This window comes from Cervus elaphus, chromosome 30 (assembly GCF_910594005.1).
Source record: "Cervus elaphus chromosome 30, mCerEla1.1, whole genome shotgun sequence".
Classification (NCBI taxonomy): domain Eukaryota; kingdom Metazoa; phylum Chordata; class Mammalia; order Artiodactyla; family Cervidae; genus Cervus; species Cervus elaphus.
The window spans coordinates 51,499,824-51,524,005 of record NC_057844.1 but is presented as its reverse complement, the minus strand read 5'-3'; the positions used below and the strand labels follow the sequence as shown (position 1 = coordinate 51,524,005).

Here is a 24,182-nt window from a genome sequence, read left to right as displayed (position 1 = left end):
TCCAGTATTCTTGCCTGGAGAAGGGATAAATACATTTGTGCATAGACTGACTTTGCTAAAAAGTCTAATAATTTTTTTTCTTGAGAGCGTAATATGAGGTGAAGCACTTTGAAATGTCAAATTTAAAATAGGTAAAATTTCAGTTTTATCCCCCAAACAATATAGTAGATAAATTTAAAATTTTTTCATAGTAAGTTACATCAATAAAATACAAGAGTGTTACTAAAACACTTATCTAGACATTCTTACTAACCTGGTTCAAACTAGAAAATAACAGAATTATTTCTGTTGGAGAAAAATCATTTTTAAAGATAAATGCTATATATTTTATAAGAATCATACACTTTAATAATTGGGAAAAAAACACAGAATTTGCTAGTCATTCATTTATTTGTATTTCCTGTTATTGCTCAGAGATTTGAGTTGGTATGAGTCAGAATACATAATTTAAATCAAGGTAGAAAATTAACATCAAGAAGATAAATTTGGAAACCAAAAGGAAATGCCAGAGTATCGGTTCAGTTTACAGAGACCTGTGTCTCTTTTTCAACTCAATTACCACACCTCTTCCTCATATAATAGTAAATATTGTGTAACAACTGCTTTACTCTCCTGGTATTAAATAAGTAATAAAAACCTTACCTTCATATGTACCAAAAAAAAGACCTTATATAAAAGAAAACTAAAATGAAAATTTATATTTATATATCCTATCAATATTTTGGTGTTTTATATATATTTAATAAACAAAGTGCACACATAAATATGCTTATATGTCATTTTCTAAATACTTTATAATTATTTTAATATACTAGAATATATAAATATGCTTAAACTAAAATACATTTCCTTAAGTTTACATATATGTAGTGTGTGTATAACATATATATATCATACTACATATTTATAAATACTTTGGTAAGATTTCAGTAGAAGATATAAAGAAGTAATCAGATACGTGAATCTAAATGTTGACTTACCATGAATATGACAACTACAAAGACAGACTGATGTGGATGTATTTTATTGACAACTCAAATATAATGAATAAAATTTCAAAAGAAACAGTTCAAATTTCTCTTGATTTGTAACTTTGCAATATATCTGGAAAATTCTTAAACTAGACAAAGATCACTTAGTGTCTGAGGTAGCTACTCTCTGAAGATGGATGACCCTCAATGTTCTTCTCCCTGTATGGGCAAGCTGCTTCTCACAAGAGGTGGAGTTTCTTTGTCCTCATATAAGTCTGGACTGGACCTTACCAATAGAAAGCAGCCCAAGCACTGTTCTGGGACTTCTAGGCCCTAGTCTGAACAGCCCTGGCAGCTTCCACTTGCCACCTTTTGGAACCCAGCTACTATGAGACACTGAGCCATGTGAAGGCGCCACATGAAGGAGGTCCGAGGTTCTCCACTTGACAGCACCAGATCAACTCCTATTCAAGCGTTGGATTTGCCAAAAAGTTCATTTGGGCTTTTCCTTAAGATGGATAGAAAACCTGAGTGAAGTTTTGGACCAACCCAGTTCCAGCACTGGGAGTGAGCCATCTTGGATTTACAAGCCCAGTCAACAGTCAAGGTCACCCGGAATAGAATGGCCCAGTTGAGTCAGTCATCCCATAGGATCTTAGGAAATAATACATTTCTATTGTCTTAAGCCTCTAAGTTCTGCGTTGTTTACAGTACAGCAGTAGATAATTAAAACAACATTTATAAGTAAAACTGAATTAGATTCTAGGGGCAGGTTGCTATAAATAGATATTTCATCTATTTGAAAATCTACTGGGATGTTTGAAAGTGTTGAAGGAAAGAGAATAGTTCTTTATTATGAGGGACTGTCCTATATAATGCAGGATGTTTATTATCTCTAGCTGCTGCCCTAAATTTAAGTAGTGTTTTGTGGTTATTATCACAACCAAACACATTTCTACAAATTTTTGAAATGCTCTCTAGGTACTGACTCTGCTAAGAGCAACTAACTAAAATAATTATTTGCATAGTGACTACATGATAGATACTGGAAAAGGTAGAAATGAAATATAATCCGTGCCTTTAAGAGACTCACAGTCTAATTGGCAAGAAATGAATGAAATAACACAAAATCATAAACATTATGATGGAGATTCTTTCCTGGCCCTGTAGTAGTACAGAGATCTGGTAGTTAAACCAGCCTTAGGAAGGGTCAGGGTAAGTTTCCTGGAGGAGTTAATTATTAAGCCAAGTTTTGAAGTTATGCCAGGTAGAGAAGAGGGAGAACAGAAACTCAAGCAGAGGAGAAAGCCTGTGCAAAGGCACAGCAGGGGGCCCTAGCAGCCACAAAGAGAGTAAGGTGGGCTGGGGCCAGATGCTGGTGTATTTTTTATGCCCTGCTAAAGAGTCCACTTAAACCTGAAGGCAATTTTGTAATACTCGCTAGAGAGAATATCTAACGTTCACTATACTACTCTCCCAGCCTCTCCTGCACCTAGTTTGTGGCCCTGTGACTTGTCCTTAGCACTGAATGTGGGTGAGAGGGATGTAAACCACCTCCAGGCCTGGCCCTTGATGGCATCCCCTGTTGTTGTTGTTCAGTTGCTAAGTTATGTCTGACTCTTTGTGACCCTATGGACTGTAGCACGCCAGGCTTCCCTGTCCATCACTATCTCCCAGAGTTTGCATAAATTCATGTCCATCGAGTCAGTGATGCCATCCAACCATCTCATCCTCTGTTGCCCTCCTCTCTTCCTGCCCTCAATCTTTCCCAGCATCAGGGTCTTTTCCAATGAGTCAGCTCTTCGAATCAAATGGCCAACGTATTGGAGTTTCAGCTTCAGCATCAGTCCTTACATTGAATATTCAGGGTTGATTTCTTTTAGAATTTACTGGTTTGATCTCCTTGACGTCCAAGGGACTCTTAAGAGTCTTCTCCAGCACCACAATTCGAGAGCATCAATTCTTCAGCACTCAGCCTTCTTTATAGTCCAACTCTCACATCCATACATGACTACTGGAAAAACCATAGCTTTGACTATACAGACCCTTGCAATCTTCCAATTCACTCTTTTTTCTGCTTTGTGTTGGAGGCCACGTGGTCCAGATGGCAAAGCTCCAAGATGAAAGGGAGTTAATCTGCCTTGTGTCAAATACGTGAGGAGTAAGCTTTTATTGTCCTAATTCATCAAGGTTTCAGGAGTACCAATCAGAATTCTGTCAGAAAACACATCACCCCAGATGGTTCAAATGAAGAGACTTTAATGAAGGAAATCTTTTCGGAGGAGTGGGTAGGGTAAGGGAAGAGACATGGGAGGCAGGAAGTTGTTTCCTTCGTGGAACTGAAGGGGCAAAGAGAGGAAAAGAGTTATCAGAGCCCTGGCCGCTGGTGCCAAGGAGGAGGAGCTGCCCAGCAGGAACTCCACTCGTGAGGCGACACAACCGCTGTCAGAAGAAGAGGGAGAGCTGGGAAAAAATAGCCTGAACTACCTCTTCCCCTGTGCTGCAGTCTCCTGAGAAGGCATCCCCATTGGCCAAACCCAAGCAGAATGCAGCCTCCAGGGAGCCCAGCTGATGCGGTGCACAGGACCTAGACTCCAGGGGCACGAAGCAGTAGTCTCTCTCCACCCATGACTTCTCCAACCACTGGCAACCACCAGTCCACTTTCTATTTCAATGGATTTGCATATTCTGGATGTTACATATAAGTGGAACCACACAATATGTGCCCTTTTTTGTCTGGCTTCTTAGCATGATATTTTTAAGGTCATCCATGTGGTAGCATATATTCCTTTTAATTGCTGGAAAATATTTTATTGCATATGATATAATTTTTAAAGATGACGGCTGTGTAGGGAAAAGGTTTTATTGTTATTTAGTGGCTAGGTCATGTCTGACTCTTCGTGACCCTATGGATTGTAGCCCACCAGGCTCCTCTGTCCATGGGATTTTCCAGGCAAGAATCCTGGAGTGGGTTTTGTGAAGTGAAAGTCGCTCAGTCGTGTTCGACCCTTTGGGACCCCATGGACTATACAGTCGATGGAATTCTCCAGGCCAGAACACTGGAGTGGGTAGCCTTTCCCATCTCCAGGGGATCTTCCCAACCCAGGGATCTAACCCAGGTCTCCCGAATTGCAGGTGGATTCTTTACCAGATGAGCCATGGGGAAGCCCGGAGTGGGTCTGGAGTGAGCCATAAACTAATGGCAAAGGGATGTGTGTAAGGGGAGTGATTACATCCTCTAAAAACATACTCCCAAGTTACTTTCAGAGCAAGAAAGAGAGAAGATAAACAGCACTCTTCATCTCCCATCCTGAAACAGCCTTTGTTCCCTGGATTCATTAACACCAAGGTCCACCCAGAGACTGGGAATGACATGAGGATCCTCCATTTCCCTCACCCTTCACGTGAGACCACTTCTTCCCGTGTGTCTTACCTCTTAAGCGGTCCTCGCCCCTCCATGATGACTACATTAGTTGAGACACTCAGGGGGTCACGCTAAACTACAACATTAACTGCCTAACCAATCTCCTTTGTTCCTGGTGCCCAGCTACATCCATCACTAGGCGAACAGCCATGACAGAAGATGGATGAGCGGGGGAGGGGCATCGCCTATCTCACTGCTGAGTCAGGAAGCAGAAATGCGTAGGTGTTTATAGCCTCGCCCTGTCCTCCTCCTCCTTTCATCCAGCTGGGAGTTAGGTGCCTTCAGCGAGCACGCCAACTCTTCCCCACAGTCTAATGAGGACTGCCCTGCCAGTTTTAAAGCAAGTGTTTGGCTAAAACTGCTAACATCTGGGGTTCAGAGAGCACAGCTTCTTTGGCTTTACATTAAACTCTGTCCTCTCACTTAGCCATTATTATAATAACGGGGAATTTAAGTCACTTGATGCAAACTGCACCTCAGGGAGGGGACATAACCACGGTCCACACAGCAACCTTCCACTGACTTCTGAGCCCAAGGCTCAGAGAGGGCTCAGCTGTGAGTTGTCAGCAGACAACACTCGTGACTGCTGGAGAATAAGACACTCAGTTCCGAAGGGGCATCAGTCTGGGCAAGAACCCTATAATATCCAAGACAGTCCACCTCGAGCACTGGCAAACTGCTCCAGTGTTCTTGTCTGGAGAATCCCATGGACAGAGGAGACTGGTGGGCTACAGTCCATCGGGTTGCAAAGAGTCAGACATGACTGAGCATCTGAGCCAATGGATATTTTATTGGCTTCCTTTTGTTGCTGTCACAAACTTACTGGGTTAAAACAGACCAAATTTATCTTACATTTTCAGAGGTCAGAAGCCATAAAAACCAAGGTGTCAGCAGGGCTATACACCTCCTGGAGGCTCCAGGGAAGGATTAATTTCCTCTGCTTTTCCAGCCTCCATAGGTCATATACATTTCCTGGCTCAGAGCCCTCATTCCACCACCAAAGCCAGCAGCAGAGCATCTTCAAATTTCTTTTTTTCTCTTTTCTGCTTCTGCCATCATCTCTCATCTGGCCCTGCTTCCATAGACATAGTACCTCCTCTCACTCTGAGCCTCTTGCCTCCCCCTTATAAGCACTCTTGTGATTCTATTGGTTCCACCTGAATAATCCAGAGTGCTCTTCTCGTCTGAGGATCTTTAATTCAATTACATCTGCAACACCCCTTTTGCCTGGTGTGCATGTGTGCATACTAAGTCACTTCAGTTGGGTCTGACTCTTTGTGACCCCATGGACTTCAGCCCACCAAACTCCTCTGTCCATGGGATTTTCCTCCAGAATACCGGAGTGGGTTGCCACGCGCTCCTCCAGGGGATCTTCCTGACCCAGGGATCAAATCCGCATCTCCTGTGTCTCCTGCATTGGCAGGCGGGTTCTTTACCACTACCGTCACGTGGGAAGCCTTTTGCCAGGTAAGGTAACAGGTAAGGTAACATTCACAGACTTTGAGGATTATAATGTGGAAAATTTTTGGGGGGGTCATTATTCAGTCTAACACAGACATATACTATAAAGTGGACACTCTGGGCTGAGATAATGCTTTTCAGGATCTCATATCTGTGAAATAGAACTCCCTAAGCCTTCAGATGAGGATGTTGGCCAATATGGGTGGGGAATGCAATGTTTGTATAGTTGCTCAGTCGTGTCTGACACTTTTGAGACCCATGGGTGGTAGTCCATCAGGCTCCTTTGTCCATGGGATTTTCCCAGTAACAGTATTTGAGTAGGTTGCCATTTCCTTCTCCAGAGATCCTCCCTACCCAGGGATTAAACCCAAGTCTCCTGCATTGCAGGTGGATTCTTTATCACTGAGTCACCAGGGAAGCCCCAGGGAATGCAAGTCCATATCAGAACAAGCATCAGTCCCAGGTCAATCACTGACCCTTCCAGGGTGGAATGTGATCAGATATCCAGCAAGTGGCTGGTTCATTTCCTTGAGGAACCCTGCTTCATTTTGCTGGCAGATTGCACATTCTGCAGTAGCAGTAGCTAGATCAGCATTGTTAAGGGAAAGGCCTCCCTGTAAGGTCCATGCATAACCTCCATCCTTGCACCCACACATAGCCTCCATCTCTGCACCATGGCTACCCTCTCCATGTGCCCTCTGTGCCCCTATTGGGTGAACAAAAATAGAAGCTGATACCAACTGGAGGAGTCATTCTATCTCCGCGGTCATGGTGGGACATTCTCTGATGGGCATCACCATGTGATTCAAAGAAAGTCACATTTTGTGCTCACTCCCACAGATCTGTTCATATGCCTCTTCCATAGATCTTCTTCTGCCCAATATTCCAATCTTTCTTCTTCCAGGCCCTTACCAAATGGCCAAGCCACCTGCTACAACCCATGGATCATACATATTCTTACTTCAGGCCACTTACATGCAAAATGGACGACTATGCTCAATGCATGAAGTTTGAATCACTGAGAGGATTTTGCCTCATCATTATCTATCAGATCATAGACAAGCAGCAGTTCCTGTCAACTTGCACCTACTTACCAAGTCATCTATGCTTGCACCAAGCTCAGCCTTTTTCCTCTTCTACATCAGTCATAAGGGGCCTTCCAATCCCATGCAGCCATATGTGAGCTTAGACACAGGTACCAGTGCAAGAAGGATTGATGACATCTAGCCACACAATCATGCAGCTTACTTGCTCTCTGGCCCTGTTCACACCCAATCCTCAGTATATTACCTCCATCTTACCAGAGGTTTGTGTGGGCCCCCTGGATCTTGCAAGTTGGTGGATTCAGCAAAACCTAGCTCCTGCTGGGCACTTCTAGCCTTCTGACATCCATGATGAGGTGTTCTTCCCATGTTCCTGGCCCACACAGTGTGCCAGGAGCTATTTTCAATAGTTTATGATTTTTATTTTAAAGGTCATGTGGCCATGCTCTTCTTTGTTATTCTCCCATTGAAATTTTCCACTCATTGCATTGCATCTTTCCCCACCACTAATACATTAATACCATACATGCTGTCATGCTGTATAGTCCAAGAAGCAGAAGTCCTTACCCCACACTTAAGAGATGGTGCAGAGCACTTTCCTGCTCTGGGCAGCACTTAAATCTGGCAGCCATCTGTGTCATTCACGAAATGTGTCAGAGCAATATTCTCAATCAAATACACCTGCAGAACTCAGAGAAGCCTAGCACATCTTGTCCCTCCTTTGTGGTAGCAAGTGTAAGATGTGACAGCCCACCCTATACTTTGTAGCAGGCATCTGGCATGCCCCAGACCACTGGACCCCTAACTCAGCATTTCATTGTCCTTCTACAGTGCAATGTTATCACATACTTACTGGCTTAAAATGACACATATTATCATGGCTTGGCTCTGTCCTCTGAAATCAAGGTGTCCGCTGGGGCTATAGTCCCATCTGAGACTCAGCACTCTTACACTCATACTTTTTTTTTTTGGCAGAATTAGGTTTCTTGTAGGCTGCCGGACTGAAGAACTGTCTTTGTTGGCTGTTGATCAGAACATGCCATCAGCTTCCTGTGATGTGGTCCTCTCCATACAGAGGTTCACAATATGGTAGCTAGCTGCTTCAAAGTCAGCAAAAAAAGAGAGGGTCCCAGCAAGATGGGAATTGTGATATTATGTAGCCTAGTCACACACAGGTACGCTCTGTCATTGTGCTGTATCCTATTGGTTAGAAAGAATTTGCAGGTCCAAACATAAGTGGAGAGGTTCATACAAGTGCAGGGGTATTAGGAGACAGAGATCATGGTGTCACTTTAGAAACCATCCACCACAGATGGGGTCCTCATTGTCATCTAATCAGTGGGTGATCCAGCTCCAAAATCCCATTTTAGAGTTTGCATCTTCAGCCCACTATCCATACTAACCGATAAGTCAGGCTCTGTTTCTTAAAACAGACTCAGAGAAGGAGACTTGCATGTAGAAAGTTTATCATGAAGTCCTTTCAATAATACTGCTTGTGAATGAGTGAGAAAAGCAGGTGAGAAAGAGAAATTGATGCAGGGCAGTTGGAACAAAGGCCTTAGGTAATGGAGAGATGTGAGCTAGAGTGGATCTTCAAAGTCATCCTGAAATATGGTCAGAGGGCCAGGGCTTTGTATACCTCGCTGAGCAGTGAACTGATGGGGGCTCCCCCTGCAGAGGGGCTGGAACCTTGGAATCCTGGACAACTCTCTAAGACCAAGGGCAACTTACAGAAGGGGCTTAGCTGTGAGCAGCTAGTGGGCAATACTCCCAGCAGCTGGGGGAATAAGTGCCTCAGATCTGGAGGATATCTGGGAGGCACAGCACTGCAGAAATCGTTAATAAACCCGAAGGCACGACATAAAACACTGCAGTGAACTTTTTGATATTTGACTTGCATAAAGCAAGAAAGGTTTTTTTTTTTTAATCATAAAAATAAGTTTGAAACTTTGTTCAGTGGCTCCACATATCAAGGATGATGTCAGTGATGCCCTTGGCATTTATCTCATACGTCTTCGCTCACGGCTACAAACATCAACCATCCTGACCATCTTTGAGGTGGAAAGAGAGAGACCACAGAGCAGCACCAGCAGATTCTCCTTCATCCTGCCAGCCTGAATTGTGCCCCAAAGCCAACCTTAGATGTAGGAGAGTCTCCCAGGGAGAATACTTCTTTTTTTTCCCTGTCTCTAGAGTAGAGGCAGGAATGGAAGAAGGGGATTTGGAAAGGGTGCAGTGAGTCAATCAATTTTGTTCTCAAAGTAGGTTCCTGTTTTGCTAATTGAGGTCAGATCTACAAGCTTTAAAGACCAGATGAAAGAGGATGACATGCCATCAAAACCACAATGAGGTACCATTACACACCAGTCAGGATGGCTGCTATCCAAAAGTCTACAAGCAATAAATGCTGGAGAGGGTGTGGAGAAAAGGGAACCCTCTTACACTGTTGGTGGGAATGCAAACTAGTACAGCCACTATGGAAAACAGTGTGGAGATTCCTTAAAAAACTGGAAATAGAACTGCCATATGACCCAGCAATCCCACTTCTGGGCATACACACTGAGGAAACCAGATCTGAAAGAGACACGTGCACCCCAATGTTCATTGCAGCACTGTTTATAATAGCCAGGACATGGAAGCAACCTAGATGCCCATCAGCAGATGAATGGATAAGGAAGCTGTGGTACATATACACCATGGAATTTTACTCAGCCGTCAAAAAGAATTCATTTGAACCAGTCCTAATGAGATGGATGAAACTGGAGCCCCTTATACAGAGTGAAGTAAGCCAGAAAGATAAAGAACATTACAGCATACTAACACATATATATGGAATTTAGAAAGATGGTAACGATAACCCTATATGCAAAACAGAAAAAGAGACACAGAAATACAGAACAGACTTTTGAACTCTGTGGGAGAAGGTGAGGGTGGGATGTTTCAAAAGAACAGCATGTATACTATCTATGGTGAAACAGATCACCAGCCCAGGTGGGATGCATGAGACAAGTGCTCGGGCCTGGTGCACTGGGAAGACCCAGAGGAATCGGGTGGAGAGGGAGATGGGAGGGGGGATCGGGATGGGGAATAAGTGTAAATCTATGGCTGATTCATATCAATGTATGACAAAACCCACTGAAATGTTGTGAAGTAATTAGCCTCCAACTAATAAAAAAATTAAAAAAAAAAAAAAAAAAAAAAGAGGATGACATGCCATCATTTGGCTGAGGAGCCAATTCAGGTCTTTTATGGAGATGGGAGACTATCTGCCTCACTTGGAGTCCAATCAGGAAAACAAACAAGTGCATGCCAGGTCTTTCAGAGAGGGGACTGAATATGGAGAACTAATTGCAACAGTGCTGAAGGAGCTGAAAAGCCAAAGGAGGGATAGAGACATCTCAAGGAGTAATACCAGCAGGAAACGACTATAATCCCTGGAGATGGAGAGCCCACAGGAGGAGAAACTGTTACCAGATTCCAGGAGCCAGGGCTGCCCAATGAGAACTGGTTGTACAACAGAGGGTATCTGGCTGGAGCTGGATCATGGAAGGAGAAGCAGTCCGGGAGAAGCTGGAACCACAGAGGTGCTATTGCTCTAAAATTGAAAAAGCAGTGAGGTGGGGCGGGGGATGGGAGAGGCACAGTTTCTCCTCCTTCCCACTTTCCAATCACCCATCTCACCCCACAGGCTTAACCTAATTTGAAGCTAGCTGACAACGGAGCCTGGAAAATGAAGTTTGCAGGAATAAACTCGAGAGCAAACAAGAACATTACTGGTACCCCATCCCACCTGCGTGGTGACATGGATGTTAGGACTACCTGCAAGGAAACCACATCTTTTCTTGGGATCTTTGCTCCACCACATAAATAAATAATCTAGTTCTCAACATTTGACATTATACAGATACGATTATTTTGTCTGAACTAAGAAAACAGTGTTACTTACCACAAATTAATTTAGAAAAAGCAGAACTATTTTTCATGAAATATATGTTCTAAAGCTTTTTAAACTGCATCTTGCCCAGTTGGAAGACAAATCTGACATGATAAAGAAGAAGCAAAATATTTTTAAGAGAATTATTTATGAAGAGCTAGTAAATCAACTCCTTTTTACTTTCAAAATATAAAAGTCAAAACTATTGATCAAAACAGGAAGTTGAACTGGGTGGGGCTAAGATTTTGATGTTTAATTACAGATAAATTAACAAGAGAATGTGAGCCATGGATGATTTATAATTTTTGACCCTGGAAGTGCCACCAGACACTTGAGAAGGAACTATAATCTTTTGATTATTAGATGTCAAAAATATAGCCATCAATTAAAATTCCAGAAATTCAATTAATGAAAATAAGCAATATATTTTGTGAAGTAATAAATCATCCAAGAACAGAGGATTTTAGGGAAATGAATAGTCTTTAGATTCAATTCTTCTTGTCATGTCAAGATATAGTAAATCTGTATTTGTGGATAGGACTCTGTGAGGAAACAACTCAAACTATGTAACTGTTTTATCATTTCCTCTAGCACAAGATCGGGATACACCTCAAATAGAGCACCACACACAATAATAATAGTTATTGCCTGCCAGATAATGTGCTTAGCAAGTCCTTCATACATGTTTTTTAAATTAATCCTCAAAGAATCTAATGAACTAGGTGTTATTATTACCCTCATTTTACTGATGAGAAAACTTAGCCTTAGGGAGGCTAAATGTCTTTAAAATAAGAGCATAGTATAATCAGTTTAGAGTCATTTAGATATATCCTGATATCTGGATTAGGCAAGAACCCTATTAAAAATAATATAGTTCAAGGAAACTTTGACACTGTAAAATTGATATTCTATAGAAAAATTTCAGTAGTCCTTTAGGGTTTGAGGAATATGATTTAATATTAAACTATTTAACCTTACTAATAAAGATCAACCTAATAATTTATAAACTATATTGAAGTTTTCAAGATTAAAATTCAATGGTTTTGACATTTCTCTCAGAGTTATACTTTATATGAATTTCTATATCAGTTGTGAAAGCTTCCCCTGGGCTAAAACAAATCACAAGGAGATTTTTTTAAACTGTGATTTGCATTCAAATATATGTTAGTGAATTTACATACTTCAAAGAATATTCTCACTAATCAATATTTTAGAAACATTTTTCAGGGATGAAAATTTAACTCAGGGCCCCTAGAATCTACATTATTTTATTTGCAGGGGAATTTAGACATAAAATTTGTATCTTTTAAAACTAATATGAATCAAAAGGTAAAAGCATTAACTCTTCATGACTACAAATTACTGATCCTTCTTCCAAGGGTCTAAAAATAGTTGTTTAAAGGAATAAGTCAGTCTATCTAGGGGATCTAATATGTGATTTTTGTTTAAAAGAATTCCAATCACCATGCTGACTTCTATTCAGCTTACAGTATTAAATTATATGAAATATATTTCATTTTAAAGTGCAATATGGTCATATTTGTCAAGAATGCAGAAATCTGGGGTCTTTAGAAAGTGGCTACTGAAGAGTGAAGAATTTCTGGAGTATTTTTTCCTTCCAAATTGTTCTCAGCTACCAAGCTTGCTTTAAGATGCTCTGAGCCACCAATCTTGGTTTTTACATGCATTATCGTACAAATCCAGGAAACAAACTCAGACTCTTGACATTGACCACAACATTTCCAGCAGTCTTGATGTTTCTGATTATATACATGCTTCCTGTGTTTGAAATCTTGTGTAGCATTAATACAATATTAACCTTTTAAATGAAACAGTATCAATCAGTGTCCTCTCACATACATTTTATGGTTTATGCTTGTATTTTAGTACATCGGGGTTTATAGCTTCCTTTAAAAGATCTGCTTAAAGATAGAGTACAAAAGATGCAAAGAGTTCAGAAAATTGTAGTCCCAGGTTTGGAATGTCAAGTGGAAAAGAACGACAAACTGTCACAGGAATAAAAGATGAAGCCATGGTCTTCTACGATCATAGACAGGAGAGATGTTTTCGAGAAATGAGCATAATATCTACCACAAAGACTATAAAAAAATACTATGCATGTGTTTCACTAATAAAATGGGCCAAGTCAGGATTTGCCTTAGTGCAATGTTCTCTGAGGGCGGCTGTGCCCTGAACTCCTGCCTGGCCAATTCTGACACCCAGCCCGCCCAATGCTCCCTCCACGCCTCTACCCTTCCTCCTAGCACGATTGCACAAACACGCCCAGCCCGGCCAGAAGATAAAGCTAAGATGGCAGACAGAAAGTACTAGAGCCCTGCTCAATGGGGCTGGAAAAGCAATAGCGAAGCTCTCTACATGTTTTTTCATTCTGCACATTTTCTTGAATAGTGGGAGCACCCCCCCCCGCCACGTCTCCCTTCCCAACACGGGGCTTTCGATAGTAGTGCGAACAGTAACTGGCGGGAGGGGACACTTGCTTTTGCACATTTCGAGAAATCCACTTCTGTCGTTTGCAGCGGTGCTTCAGGTGACCCTCGACACTTGCCTCGGGTGGGGTGGGGGGCACCCTCCCCTACAGGTCCCCTGGACAGTGGACTCAAGGGTGAGTCCAAATGCCCTTTCCCTCCCGGCTGGCGCCCTATTCCCCGCTAACCCCAGGGGAGCCTTCCAAGCTGCCCAGCTGCCAAGGCAAAGGAGTAGCAAGTTGCAGTGACCCCCGGGAGCGCACAGGGCGGAATCAGGAAGAAGAGAAAAAATGCTGCACTGGCTATCAGTTTAGGGTAGAGCGGCCGCTACCGCTGCCGCTGCCGTGGAAGGAAACGCTGCCAACCGCAACAGAAACGCCACCCTCGGCTACCTAAGTGAGCATGTGTGCGACTCTGCGCACGCCTAGTGGCGCCGCTCAGTGACAACGGGATTCTTTCAAAATTATCCAGCTACCGGGTTTTGTGTGTACCCAGAAGGCTCGGGAAGGGGCCTGTCTGGGACCGAAGGGTTCTGTAAGGACCCAAGGGAAATTAAGGAACGGGTAAGGGGGAACTCGGAGACAGATGCTCCAGGTCAGTCTCCACTAGCTCTAAATGGACAGTGAGTGCACAGGCCACCACCTGAGCCCCAGCTGCAAATATTTCTCTCTGCCGGCAACATTTTTTCATTCACATGTTCATTCATTCAACCAATGTCTATTTCCCTGCTGCTTAGGGCTAGCATCTGTGCTAGGAGGTGGGATGCACGGGGCGGGGGGCGGGGGGGGGGGGGATAGACACAAGCATCATTCCAGTCCTTATGGAAAAGTCTAGGGTCTTCTGTTTTGTGTGTAACCATTTGTGAAAAGCCATCTGACAAGGTGAAGTCCTCCCACAATCTCCTGCAGTATTATTCTGACCCTGTTTCAAAGAATGCAAGTGAAAGTCACTCAGTCCTGTCTGACTCTTTGTGATCCCATGGACTATACAGTCCATGGAATTCTCCAGGCCAGAATACCGGAGTGGGTTGCCATTCCCTTCTCCAGAGGATCTTCCCAGCCTAGGGATCCAACCCAGGTCTCCCACATTGCAGGGGGATTCTTTACCAGCTGAGCCACAAGGGAAGCCCAGGAATACTAGAGTGGGTAGCCTATCCCTTCTCCAGGGAATCTTCCCAACCCAGGGATCGAACCAGGGTCTCCTGCCTTGCAAGCAGATTTTTTAACAGCTGAGCTACCGGGGAGGCCCGGTCAGAGGATGAAACTTGCCCAAAGACATACAAATAGCAGTGTCAGAACCCAAACCCTCCCGTGCCAGAGCCTTTTGGCTATCTCTCTGGCTCTTGCAACAGTATTAGCCCTCAGAGGGGCTAGGAGTTCGGCCTTTAACTCCAGGAGCATTTAGCGGCCTCTATACCTCTGTCTCGGCTCTCATCCCAGGGTTGGTAGGGGGGTGGAGGGGGGAGCGGGGAGTGCGGAGCGGGGAGGGGGGGGTGGGGCCGTTTCTGTTCCACACAGGTGGGTAACCGTGGTGGAGCATTAGCACAGGGAATTTCACCCAGCAAATAACTGCTGGATGTCTACCATAGGCAAGGTTCTAGACCAGGTGCTGAGGAAGACACCAAGATAGAGAAAAAGCTCTGAAGGAGCTTATAGCTGAGGCAACAAGACAAATATAAAATCTGTACAACAGAGCCACTCACATGACGAAAATACTATGATTTCTCATGCCTGTCCTTTGTTCCATGGCTTTATTATCCCACTTCTAGGTATCTTTTTAAAATCAAAATGACATCCATTTATTATTTAAAGCCCCAGATAAAAAGGAATACTTCAGTGCTGTCTCCCCATAAAAACTAGAATTATCTTAATTTCTCCACTGCTTGTTTGTACTTCTCTAAACAGTAAACAGGGCTTGATTCCCACCCATACCCCCCCCCCCACCCCCCCCCCCCCCCCCACACACACAGAGAAGAACATTCAAAGAGGCTTAAGAGCCAGTAAGTACATAAAGGATATGTGTGCTTACGTGTTCAGTCATATCTGACTTCTTTGTGACCAGGCTGCTCTGTCCATGGGATTTCTATGGAGTGGGTTGCCATTTCCTTATCCAGGGGGTCTTCGGGTTCCAGGGATTGACCCTGTGTCTCCTGTTGAGCCACTGGGGAAGTCAATAGCACTGGGATATAGGACTTAAAAATGATTTCGTCCGGACTATGCAGTTAAGCAAACTCTTCAAACTGAGAATCAAAAGGATAAAATTTAATAGGAATCAGGGTGCTTTGGCACATATATTTCTAGAGCATTTACTTTGAAGAAGTTAGTAGAATAACTGGGAAGAGGGGACTCAGCAAATATTACATTTATAGATAACACTGATAAGATCTTTGGTAGATATGACATTTGCTTATGTTACACAATCTGTCACAATTGTAGTTTCAAGTCATATTCAAGAATTATCTTTAGTAATGTAAGTCTGGGCTGAGAAAGATAAGCCATGAAGTGACCACTATCAAGAGATAAGAGTGCCCCCCCTCTTAGGGTGAATGTGGCGTTAAAGAAAGAATATTTGAGAAGAGCACTACTGTATTAAGATTTAGCTCCGATATAAATGTTAAGAACAAGAACTTGGGAAATATTTCGGCTTGTGGATACTCTCCTACCTGGGAGTTATAATTTCACAGAATAAAAAAAAAAAAAAAAAAAAGAAAAAGAGGGTGCACCAAATTACTACCTGTCTTTGGTAAGTAAAAGCTATTTTTAACAGACTTAAATCCTAATGACCAAAACCCCCAAACTAAGACCACCAAAGGTACTTCTAATTCGGCTGGCCTCCTTTGCCTTGAATTCTGAGTTCAACCAGCACCGTTCACAGTATATCTTCCCGTTGACAGCGCACGCCTTGGGGAAAGGTAACAGGAACACAGAACGATCATCCTCTGGCGGCGGGCACCGGGTCTCTCTTTCAGATCCCAGTTCTCCCACCTGGATGGAACCCAGTACCTGAAGCCGACTGCCTGGAGCTGACAGCCTCCCCAGCACTTTCCCGACTCTTCCTCAAGCTGCTAGTAAAACCCGGAGAAGTGGACTTCTTCCCGATCCCGCAAGCCTCCCCGGCCCCACACCCAATGCCCGGAGGCGGAGGCAGTGGCGGCGGAGAGGGGGTGGGGCGGGAACGGGGGGCCGAAGGGACTGAGCGTGCGCGAGGAGTGGCGCATGCCCAGTGCGGCCGGCCGCTTCCCATTGCGGGTGGCTCCGGCGGTGGCAGCGGAGGCGGCGGCGGGTGCAGCGGCGGCACCGCCTCCTCCTCACACGCCCGGGGTGGCGGGGTTAGATGAGCGGCCCCAGTAGTGGCGAGGGCGGCGCGGGGGGGAGGAGGAGAAGAAGGAGGAGAAGGAGGAGGTCGCTGTCTTTGTAGTCTCAGCTGCTGCGGGAGCCAGAGGCCGCCGCCGGAGCCGTCGTCGTTGGAAAAGGGCTGTGTGTGCGCGCGCGTGTCTGCCTGCCCGGCCCGCGGGGACGAGGCGGCGGCGGCGAGGAGGATGATGTGCGCAGCTACCGCCTCTCCTGCCGCCGCCTCCTCGGGGCCCGGCGGAGAGGGATTCTTCCCGGCCGCTACCATCTCTTCCTCCCCGGCGCCGGGGGCGCTGTTCATGCCGCTTCCCGAGGGCTCCTTGGCGGCCGCGGGGCTGGGGCTGGGGCTGCCGGCCCCGGACTCCCGGGGTCACTACCAGCTGCTCCTGTCAGGCCGGGCCCTGGCCGACCGCTACCGGAGGATTTACACAGCTGCGCTCAGTGACAGGGACCAGGGGGGCAGCAGCGCTGGACACCCGGCCTCCAGGTGCGTCTCCGGGTGCCCTTCTTTGCGCCACATGCTGCATGTGCGCCCGTGTGCGTGTCGGTGTCCGCCTGTGTGTCTGTCTGCATACGTGTTTATCGAGCTGTCTTTCAGCCAGCGCTGGATGCTAGATGGTAGAAGCAATACTCAGAAAGGAGGGTGCGGTGGCAGCAGTTTCTGCTCTTTTAAGTGTGTGTGACTGTCTTTGTGGGGGGCGAGGGAGGGTGGAAGCGGGGAGCGTGCGATGCTAGCAAAGGTGATGGTGCGGGTCGGTTAGGACACGTGTCTGTGTATTGTTGAAGCCGGAGGAGGGCTGAGCGGAGGGTCATGCACGAAGAGAATTTGCAGGAGAGATGAGGGACCTGGCGTGTCCAGTGTCTTTGCCGCAATGGTATTTGCACGTATTTCTCACCCCTCCCCTCCCCCATTCCCTCAGGACCTTCCATCCTCACCTTTCCGCCTCCCTTAAAAAAAAAAATCTGCCTTTCACTAAGAGAAGCAATGGTATCGGTTAAGGATAATGTCATATATATAGGATGAGTTTAGGATAAGACAGGAGATTTCAGTTTACGAGATATATGCGAAAGGGATACAGATGGAGGTTTTCCCTGGCTGTGAACGGTGTCTGATAGAGATTTCTAGAGCTGTACTTTGATAACTAGACCTTTGGGTCCTCGGGAGACGTGCTTACAGCAGCTCTCGTGTTCTGTTGTCCCATCGGCCATTTCCCTTCACCTTCTGTTCTATTTCCTCAGTTACTTTTTGGCCTTAGACTAGAGGGGGTTTTGTGGGGGAAAAGGGGAAACCTGAAAAACTTCAAAAGGTGACATCTGGTGTAGTGATCAACTGCCACCAACTAGAACATTTGAGGAGCTCCTACAATCTCTTTCAAGACTTGGTGCACCTACAGCTCCCTTGGTGGAGGAGATGTGAAATCACTTTCATTTTCTTTTTCTTAAAATGTAGGTGTCTTTTTGCTTAAGGCTCTCCTGTTGTCTTCCTGTCCATGCCTTTACATGCCATATACCTTGAAGCATGGTGACTGACTTGTTTCGCCAGCTTGGATTTGGCAGTGGTAATTGCGAGCTGTCTTCGTCTCCGCCCCCCCCCCACCCCGCCCCACACCTTCTTGCCGTACATAGGGAAAGCATAGGAGGATTTTTGTCGAACAAGTTTCAGAGTTCACTGTAGTTTTTGAATGTGTAGTTTGTTCGATAATAACCAGATGCCATTTTCTCTCATGAGAGGGGCTAGGCTGTGAGTCAGGTATTTGTGGTTGACCAGTGTGTGCTGTGGCCCCTGTCCACCGCAGAGAGGTGTAAAGATAGAGCTTCACTTTTTCTGGCTAAACATTTCTTCTGGTCTGTTTGATTGTTTACGGGATTGGGACTTGAATAGTTTTATCATACTGATGTAAATGTGTATAACTAACTACCCTTTGCTATCTAAATTGAAGGCCACAATGTCACAACTCTGTTTCTTGCTAATGTTTTTGAAAATAGCTCAAAACCTCAATGGACAGTTTGCTCTAATAATTAGGTGTAATTTTGAGCTGTGAGTCTTTTAATTATGGCACTGTAGGTGCATCTTTACAAACCCCTTTTAAAGAATTTGAGTGTATTTCATATGTTGTTTCCAGACTTACGCAATAATTTGTGGCTGGCATGTTCCCTGTTTTAGCTTTCTGCTACTGTATTAGTGCAGTAAAACTGTTTCTGTGTATTTAGAACTGTATATACAGTTTTAGGCAAAATTAATATAGATTAACCACATATATAAAGTGTAAGAATGATTTTTAGTCTTTGGTTTGTTTTTGTACAAGCTATCAATTAAAATTAGTGAAGAATTAGTTCACGTACCATATTTCAAGAAGTACTCACGAAACAAGCCTTAAGTTGTATGATACTGCCTTCCAGTGCTTGTTTAGAACATTATTTTAGTTCACATTTTTACTAAGTCGTGGCTGACTATTCTTTATTGAGGATTTGCTTAAGAATTCAGTCACATTTCATATTAAATATTAATGGGGAAAGTGGAGCTGGAATTTAGGTTCTGAATGAATGATGTAATTATTGGTACAGGGGCACGAGTTGAGATAGAGGAAAAGATGAATGTTTCAGAGACAGAGAATGGAGCAAGAACAGAGGATGAAGTTCTAGTGAAAATCAAGTTTAAAGGTGTGAGAGAAAGGAGACAGTGAAGTCAGACCAAAAAAGATTAAAAAAAATTAAGATTAACTGTGGCACCTCTGGTTGGATTGAAAGTCCTCAGCAGGGTTAAATGCTGAAGAAAGTGAGAACACTTTCCAGGTCACTGGTGACTTTTGAGGAAGTGGTCAAGATGTATTTGTAAGAGAGGTGTGGTTAAGGAGTTGATGGGGTATTTTGGGGTAATAGGGAGATGTAGGGCTGAGGAAAGGTTATTTGAGTGTGGGAGGGTGGGTGGGAAACGTTCAGTAAGTGGAGAAGGAGAAATGAAAGAAGTGAGAGAGGGGATAATCCTTGGGGGAAAGTCTAAGGGAGATCTCGGGGACAGATTTGACATGACAGGTGAAGAGGTTAGCCACTAAAAATGTTAGGAGCTAGTCATCCTTTAATATAGAATTGGAGGAGGTATGTATTTATAAATCTAAAGGCCAGGAGTTTATTAAGAACTGTATCTTTTTTATTTTGGTAATCCTAATGTGTAGCAGAAGTTTTGGCATCTGTTCTGTAAATATCCAGTGCCTGCTTTGTTCCAGACATTGTTTGAGGTGCTGAAGATGTAGCAGTGAGCAAGATAGACAAGGTCTCTATCCTCTTTGGAATTTTCACTCTAGGAGGGAGAAATAAGCAGCTGATCATTTTAGGTAGTGATAAATAGCCGTGGAGGAAATAAAACCGATTTCGTGTGGCGAACAGTTTGTAGTTGAGGGTGATATATTAGGTAGGGTGATCAGGACAGGTCAGGGTTAGTTGACATTTAAGTTGAGTCATGATGATTGGAAGGCAGACCTAGAGGAATAATGTTTTAGGAAAGTACAAAGTGTCTGGTGCAGAAACAAGGTTGTATTCAAGGAACAAAACAAGGCAAGTGTGTTATCAGTCAGTGTTGAATAAATTAGTTACTGAGGATTATGTTTTAGGTGTAGATAGAGAAGTTGAGGGATGGAAGCCTAATGGCATCAGTGACTTCGATGGCATTCTAATGAATGCTTGGATTCTGAATCTAGACTGGTTTTAGATCCTGGCTTTGCAACTCTTTAGCTGTGTGACCTTGGGCATATTACATAACTTCTGCGCCTCTGTTTTTTTTGCTTAAAAAATATTTTTGAGATATAATTGGCATATAACATTGTGTTGTAGGCGTACAACATAATCATTCCATATTTTGAGGAATGACTACGACATAGTCAACGTAACATTTATCACCACACATAGTTGAAATTTTTTCTTCTTGAAGTGAAAACTTTTTTAAGATTTACTTCCTTAGCAACTTTGAAATATACATTCCAGTGTTAACTGTAGTTACCTCCCTGTACGTTAAATCCCCATGACTTATTTATTTTATAACTGCAACTTTTTGTTTGTGCCTTTCAACTTCCTTGCCCATTGTGCCTATCTCCTTATGCGTGCCTCTGGCAACCATGAGTCGGTCCTCTGTATCTAAGAGTTTGGGTTTTGTTTTTGTGTTTTGTTTTGTTTTGGTATATTTGTCTTTCTCTGTCTGACTTATTTCACTTAGAATAATGCCCTCAAGATCCATTCCTGGTGTTGCAAGATTTCCCTCCTCTTTGTGCCTGAATAATATCCCATTTTAAGAATATATCTTCTTTATTCATCCGTCAGTGGACATTCACATTGCTTCTCAGCTATTGTAGATAATTCTGCGGTGAGTGTAGGGATGCAGATATCTTTTCTTTAGTGTTTCCTTTTCCTTTGAGTACATTCTCAGAAGTGAAATTGCAGGATCTTATGGTAGTTTTTCTTTTGAATTTGTTGAGGAATCTCCATATTCTTTTCCATAGTGGCTGTGTCAATTTGCATTCCTACCAACAGTACACAAGGATTCCCTTTTCTCCATATCTTTGCCAGTACTTTTTATTTCTTGTGTTTTTGACGGTAGTCATTCTAACAGAGTGAAATGATATACTTCATTGTAGCTTTGATTTGCATTTTCCTGGTGATTGGTGATGCTGAGCATCTTTCATATACCTTTTGGCTATTCGTGTATCTTTTTTGGAAAAATGTTTATTCAGAGCCTTTTTCCATTTTTAAAGCTGGATTGTTTGTGGGTTTTTGTTTGTTCCTTTTAATTTTTTGATATTGAGGTCTATGAATTCTTTATAATATATATAATATTATATAGTAACCCTTTATCATTATATGGTTTGCAAGTATTTTCTCCCATTTGGTAGATTGCCTTTCCATTTTTGTTGGTTTCCTTTGCTGTGCAGAAGCTTCTTAATTTTATGTAGTCACACTTGTTTATTTTTGCTTTTGTTTTTTTCTATGTAGAATGGGAATAATAATAATGAGGACTGTATCATAGGTTACATGATTCTGCATATGTAAAGTGCTTGGCACAGTAAGTGCTAATAAATATTAGTTAATGATTTCTGCTGAGAGTGAAGGGGCAGATGGAGTTTGGGGACTTAAATAGAAGGCAAAGATCATGTCTTCCTCTTCTGTGTTGGTCTCAGTGACCAACATTACTATTTCATTTGTTCAGCGACTGAATAAATATATTTTTCTATGAATGAATCAGTGAAAGTTGGAACATTTGCTTGAAGAAAAAGATTGTAAGGAAATGAATAAAGGAATGTTTGATCAGTTCTGAATGTGCATGGCAGTACAACTTTGATTGCTTTTGGAAAGAATTATAGCACAGTGACTAATCTGCCCTGCAGTCAAACTGCCGTAGTTCAAATTTCAGTTCTGCTTTTTGGTCTCTTAAAATGGGCAAGTTAATTAGCATTTCCATGTCTGTTTCTTTACTTATAACCTTATAGGGTTATTGAAAGAGCATTGTGCCTGAAGATGGTAAATGCTCATTAAATGTTAGCTGCCATTGGTGGTGGTCACGGTGTTACTATTACTGTTATTATTAAAGTCACATATTTAAAATTCCAATCAGCATGATGTTGTAAGCTTTTCCACTCAAAAGAGAACTGAAAACAATAGTTGATTCAAGGTTGAAGTGTCCGTGGAGATGAAAGAATAAAAGAAAGTGAAGGTTTTTGGTGACAAAGATTGACCATGTGGTAAAAAGAAAAGTGACGCCAGGAGGGAACTGATAGACTGGGAGATAAAGACGGTCCGGGTATCAGGGTTGACGTGGCAGAAGAACAGTTAGTGGAAACAATAGAGGAGATTATATTTAAAGTGGGAAATTGTTTTTCTTCTCTAAGCTAAACCCATATACTTCCTTCAACTTTATCTCTCTTTCTTGTTAGAAATTTGAGCCCATCCTTCAAATGCATGGGATTTTGGTTATAAGAGGTTAATCCAACACATATTCTGATATTAATATTTGGTGCTAACCATTGGCCCTATAAAAATTTGTAAGACAGTTTCCACCTGAGTTTATTTTCTGGATGGGAGTGAAAGGTACAAAGGCAGGTAGTTATAAAAGTGTTAAATGACTAAGGAAGCACAGCCTATTATGACAAAGGGACGGTTTACTGAGCTGGTGCAGAAACATGAGCAAGAAGTCGAGAAGGCAGTTTGTGTGTAAGTAATGTTAAGAATTCTGTTAGAGCTACAAGGTGGCTGTTTTTTTATGAGGGAGAGGAATGGGAATTCATTCTGGAAATGGAGGCTTTGGCCAGAGGGTAAGGCAGCTTGAAATACCAGGTAAGAGTTCAGTTTTATTCAGTAGACACTGATAGTTTTGAGCTGTGAGGAAACATTATTGTTACTATTAGTGTTCTTGGAAGTGATACAGGGTTGAGTCAGTGTATTTGTGGATATGTAGTAATTTGCTTCATGTAGCTGTTGTATCTGTGGAATCCTATACAAACACGTGTTAAGGCAAAAGTTGCTCTATTGGCATATAAGTAGGTAGAAGTATGAAATGAATTCATTTCTAAGCTCATGAGAAAATCTTGCCTTTGGGCTTAAAAAGAAAATAAAATGTTAATTTAAAACTAGTTTCGCATTTTAAGATACTTATTTTTAAAAAATCAACAGAATAGTTAGAATAGTCTCACTTTGTTTTTTCCTTCAAGAATAGATTAAATACTCAGGTTTTGGGAGGAGGGTTCAGGTTAATCGAGATTTAATTTACATATAATAAAATTTACCCTTTCGTACATGTCCATATGAAGAGTCTTAGAACCATCACAGTCAAGTATAGAATATGTACATCACTCTAAAAAGTTTCTTTAGTTTAACTCCCTTTTCCTCCCCCTAGCCACTGGCCACTACAGACGAGTTTTCTGTCACTGATATTTTACCTTTTCTAAAATGTCTTATAAATCTCACTCCTTAAGGACAGGATTGCATATATAGTTCCTCTCTCTGTCATCTGTCCTGTATTTCCTATAAATGGAAATTAGGCTTTAAAGCTTCAGTAGGTTTCGGTTAGACATTTTTGGGGCAAGAATATTTTGAATATAATGCTGAGTACTGCACATTGTGTCCCATCCGGCGGTTTTCATGTCTCATTGTTTAGTAATGCTCAGTCTGGTTACTTGAATTACTTGGGTTCCCACTAGATCTCTTTTTCTGTATATGTATGCTGCTTCCATTTGCAATAAGCAGTTAATCGTGGGTAATAACTTTGACACACTGTGGATATCTTCCACCTAATGGTTTTAGCATCCTGTGATAATCCTTGACTGAGTCAGTTTTATTAGGGGCTTCAAAATGATGATTTTTGTAATTCTGTTAAAGTAGAATTTGGTAGCTGATGCTCTTCTGCGAAGAATGTTCCCTTATCAACTAACTGGTGGTAAGCTTACTTCCTCCTAGGAAAGCAGGGTACATGATTGATTTTCTCCCCTCATTAGCCAAGTTGGTGATAGTAGTCTAGCAGTGGAGTGGTGGG

General features: G+C 42.8%; 1 protein-coding gene and 1 long non-coding RNA gene across 13 annotated transcripts in view; one reads left to right on the top strand and one right to left on the bottom strand.

Annotated features, from left to right (window-relative positions):
* The window catches only part of LOC122687035, a 173,578-nt gene extending 157,162 nt beyond the window's left edge, over positions 1 to 16,416 (bottom strand). Inside the window, exon 1 of the long non-coding RNA XR_006338997.1 lies at positions 16,322 to 16,416. This is a non-coding gene — a long non-coding RNA (uncharacterized LOC122687035). The remainder of the gene's footprint in view (positions 1 to 16,321) is intronic.
* A 137-nt stretch (positions 16,417 to 16,553) lies between these two features.
* Positions 16,554 to 24,182, top strand: part of MYCBP2 (MYC binding protein 2) — a 261,314-nt gene continuing 253,685 nt past the window's right edge. For 10 of the 12 annotated variants that reach the window (XM_043892023.1, XM_043892027.1, XM_043892026.1 and 7 more), the window contains exon 1: positions 16,569 to 17,156. In XM_043892023.1, the coding sequence (XP_043747958.1) occupies positions 16,858 to 17,156 (299 nt within the window). In that variant the 5' untranslated portion in view covers positions 16,569 to 16,857. Of the gene's footprint in view, positions 17,157 to 24,182 lie in introns of all 12 variants that reach the window. The other 2 variants (XM_043892028.1, XR_006338897.1) reach the window with 2 other exon arrangements.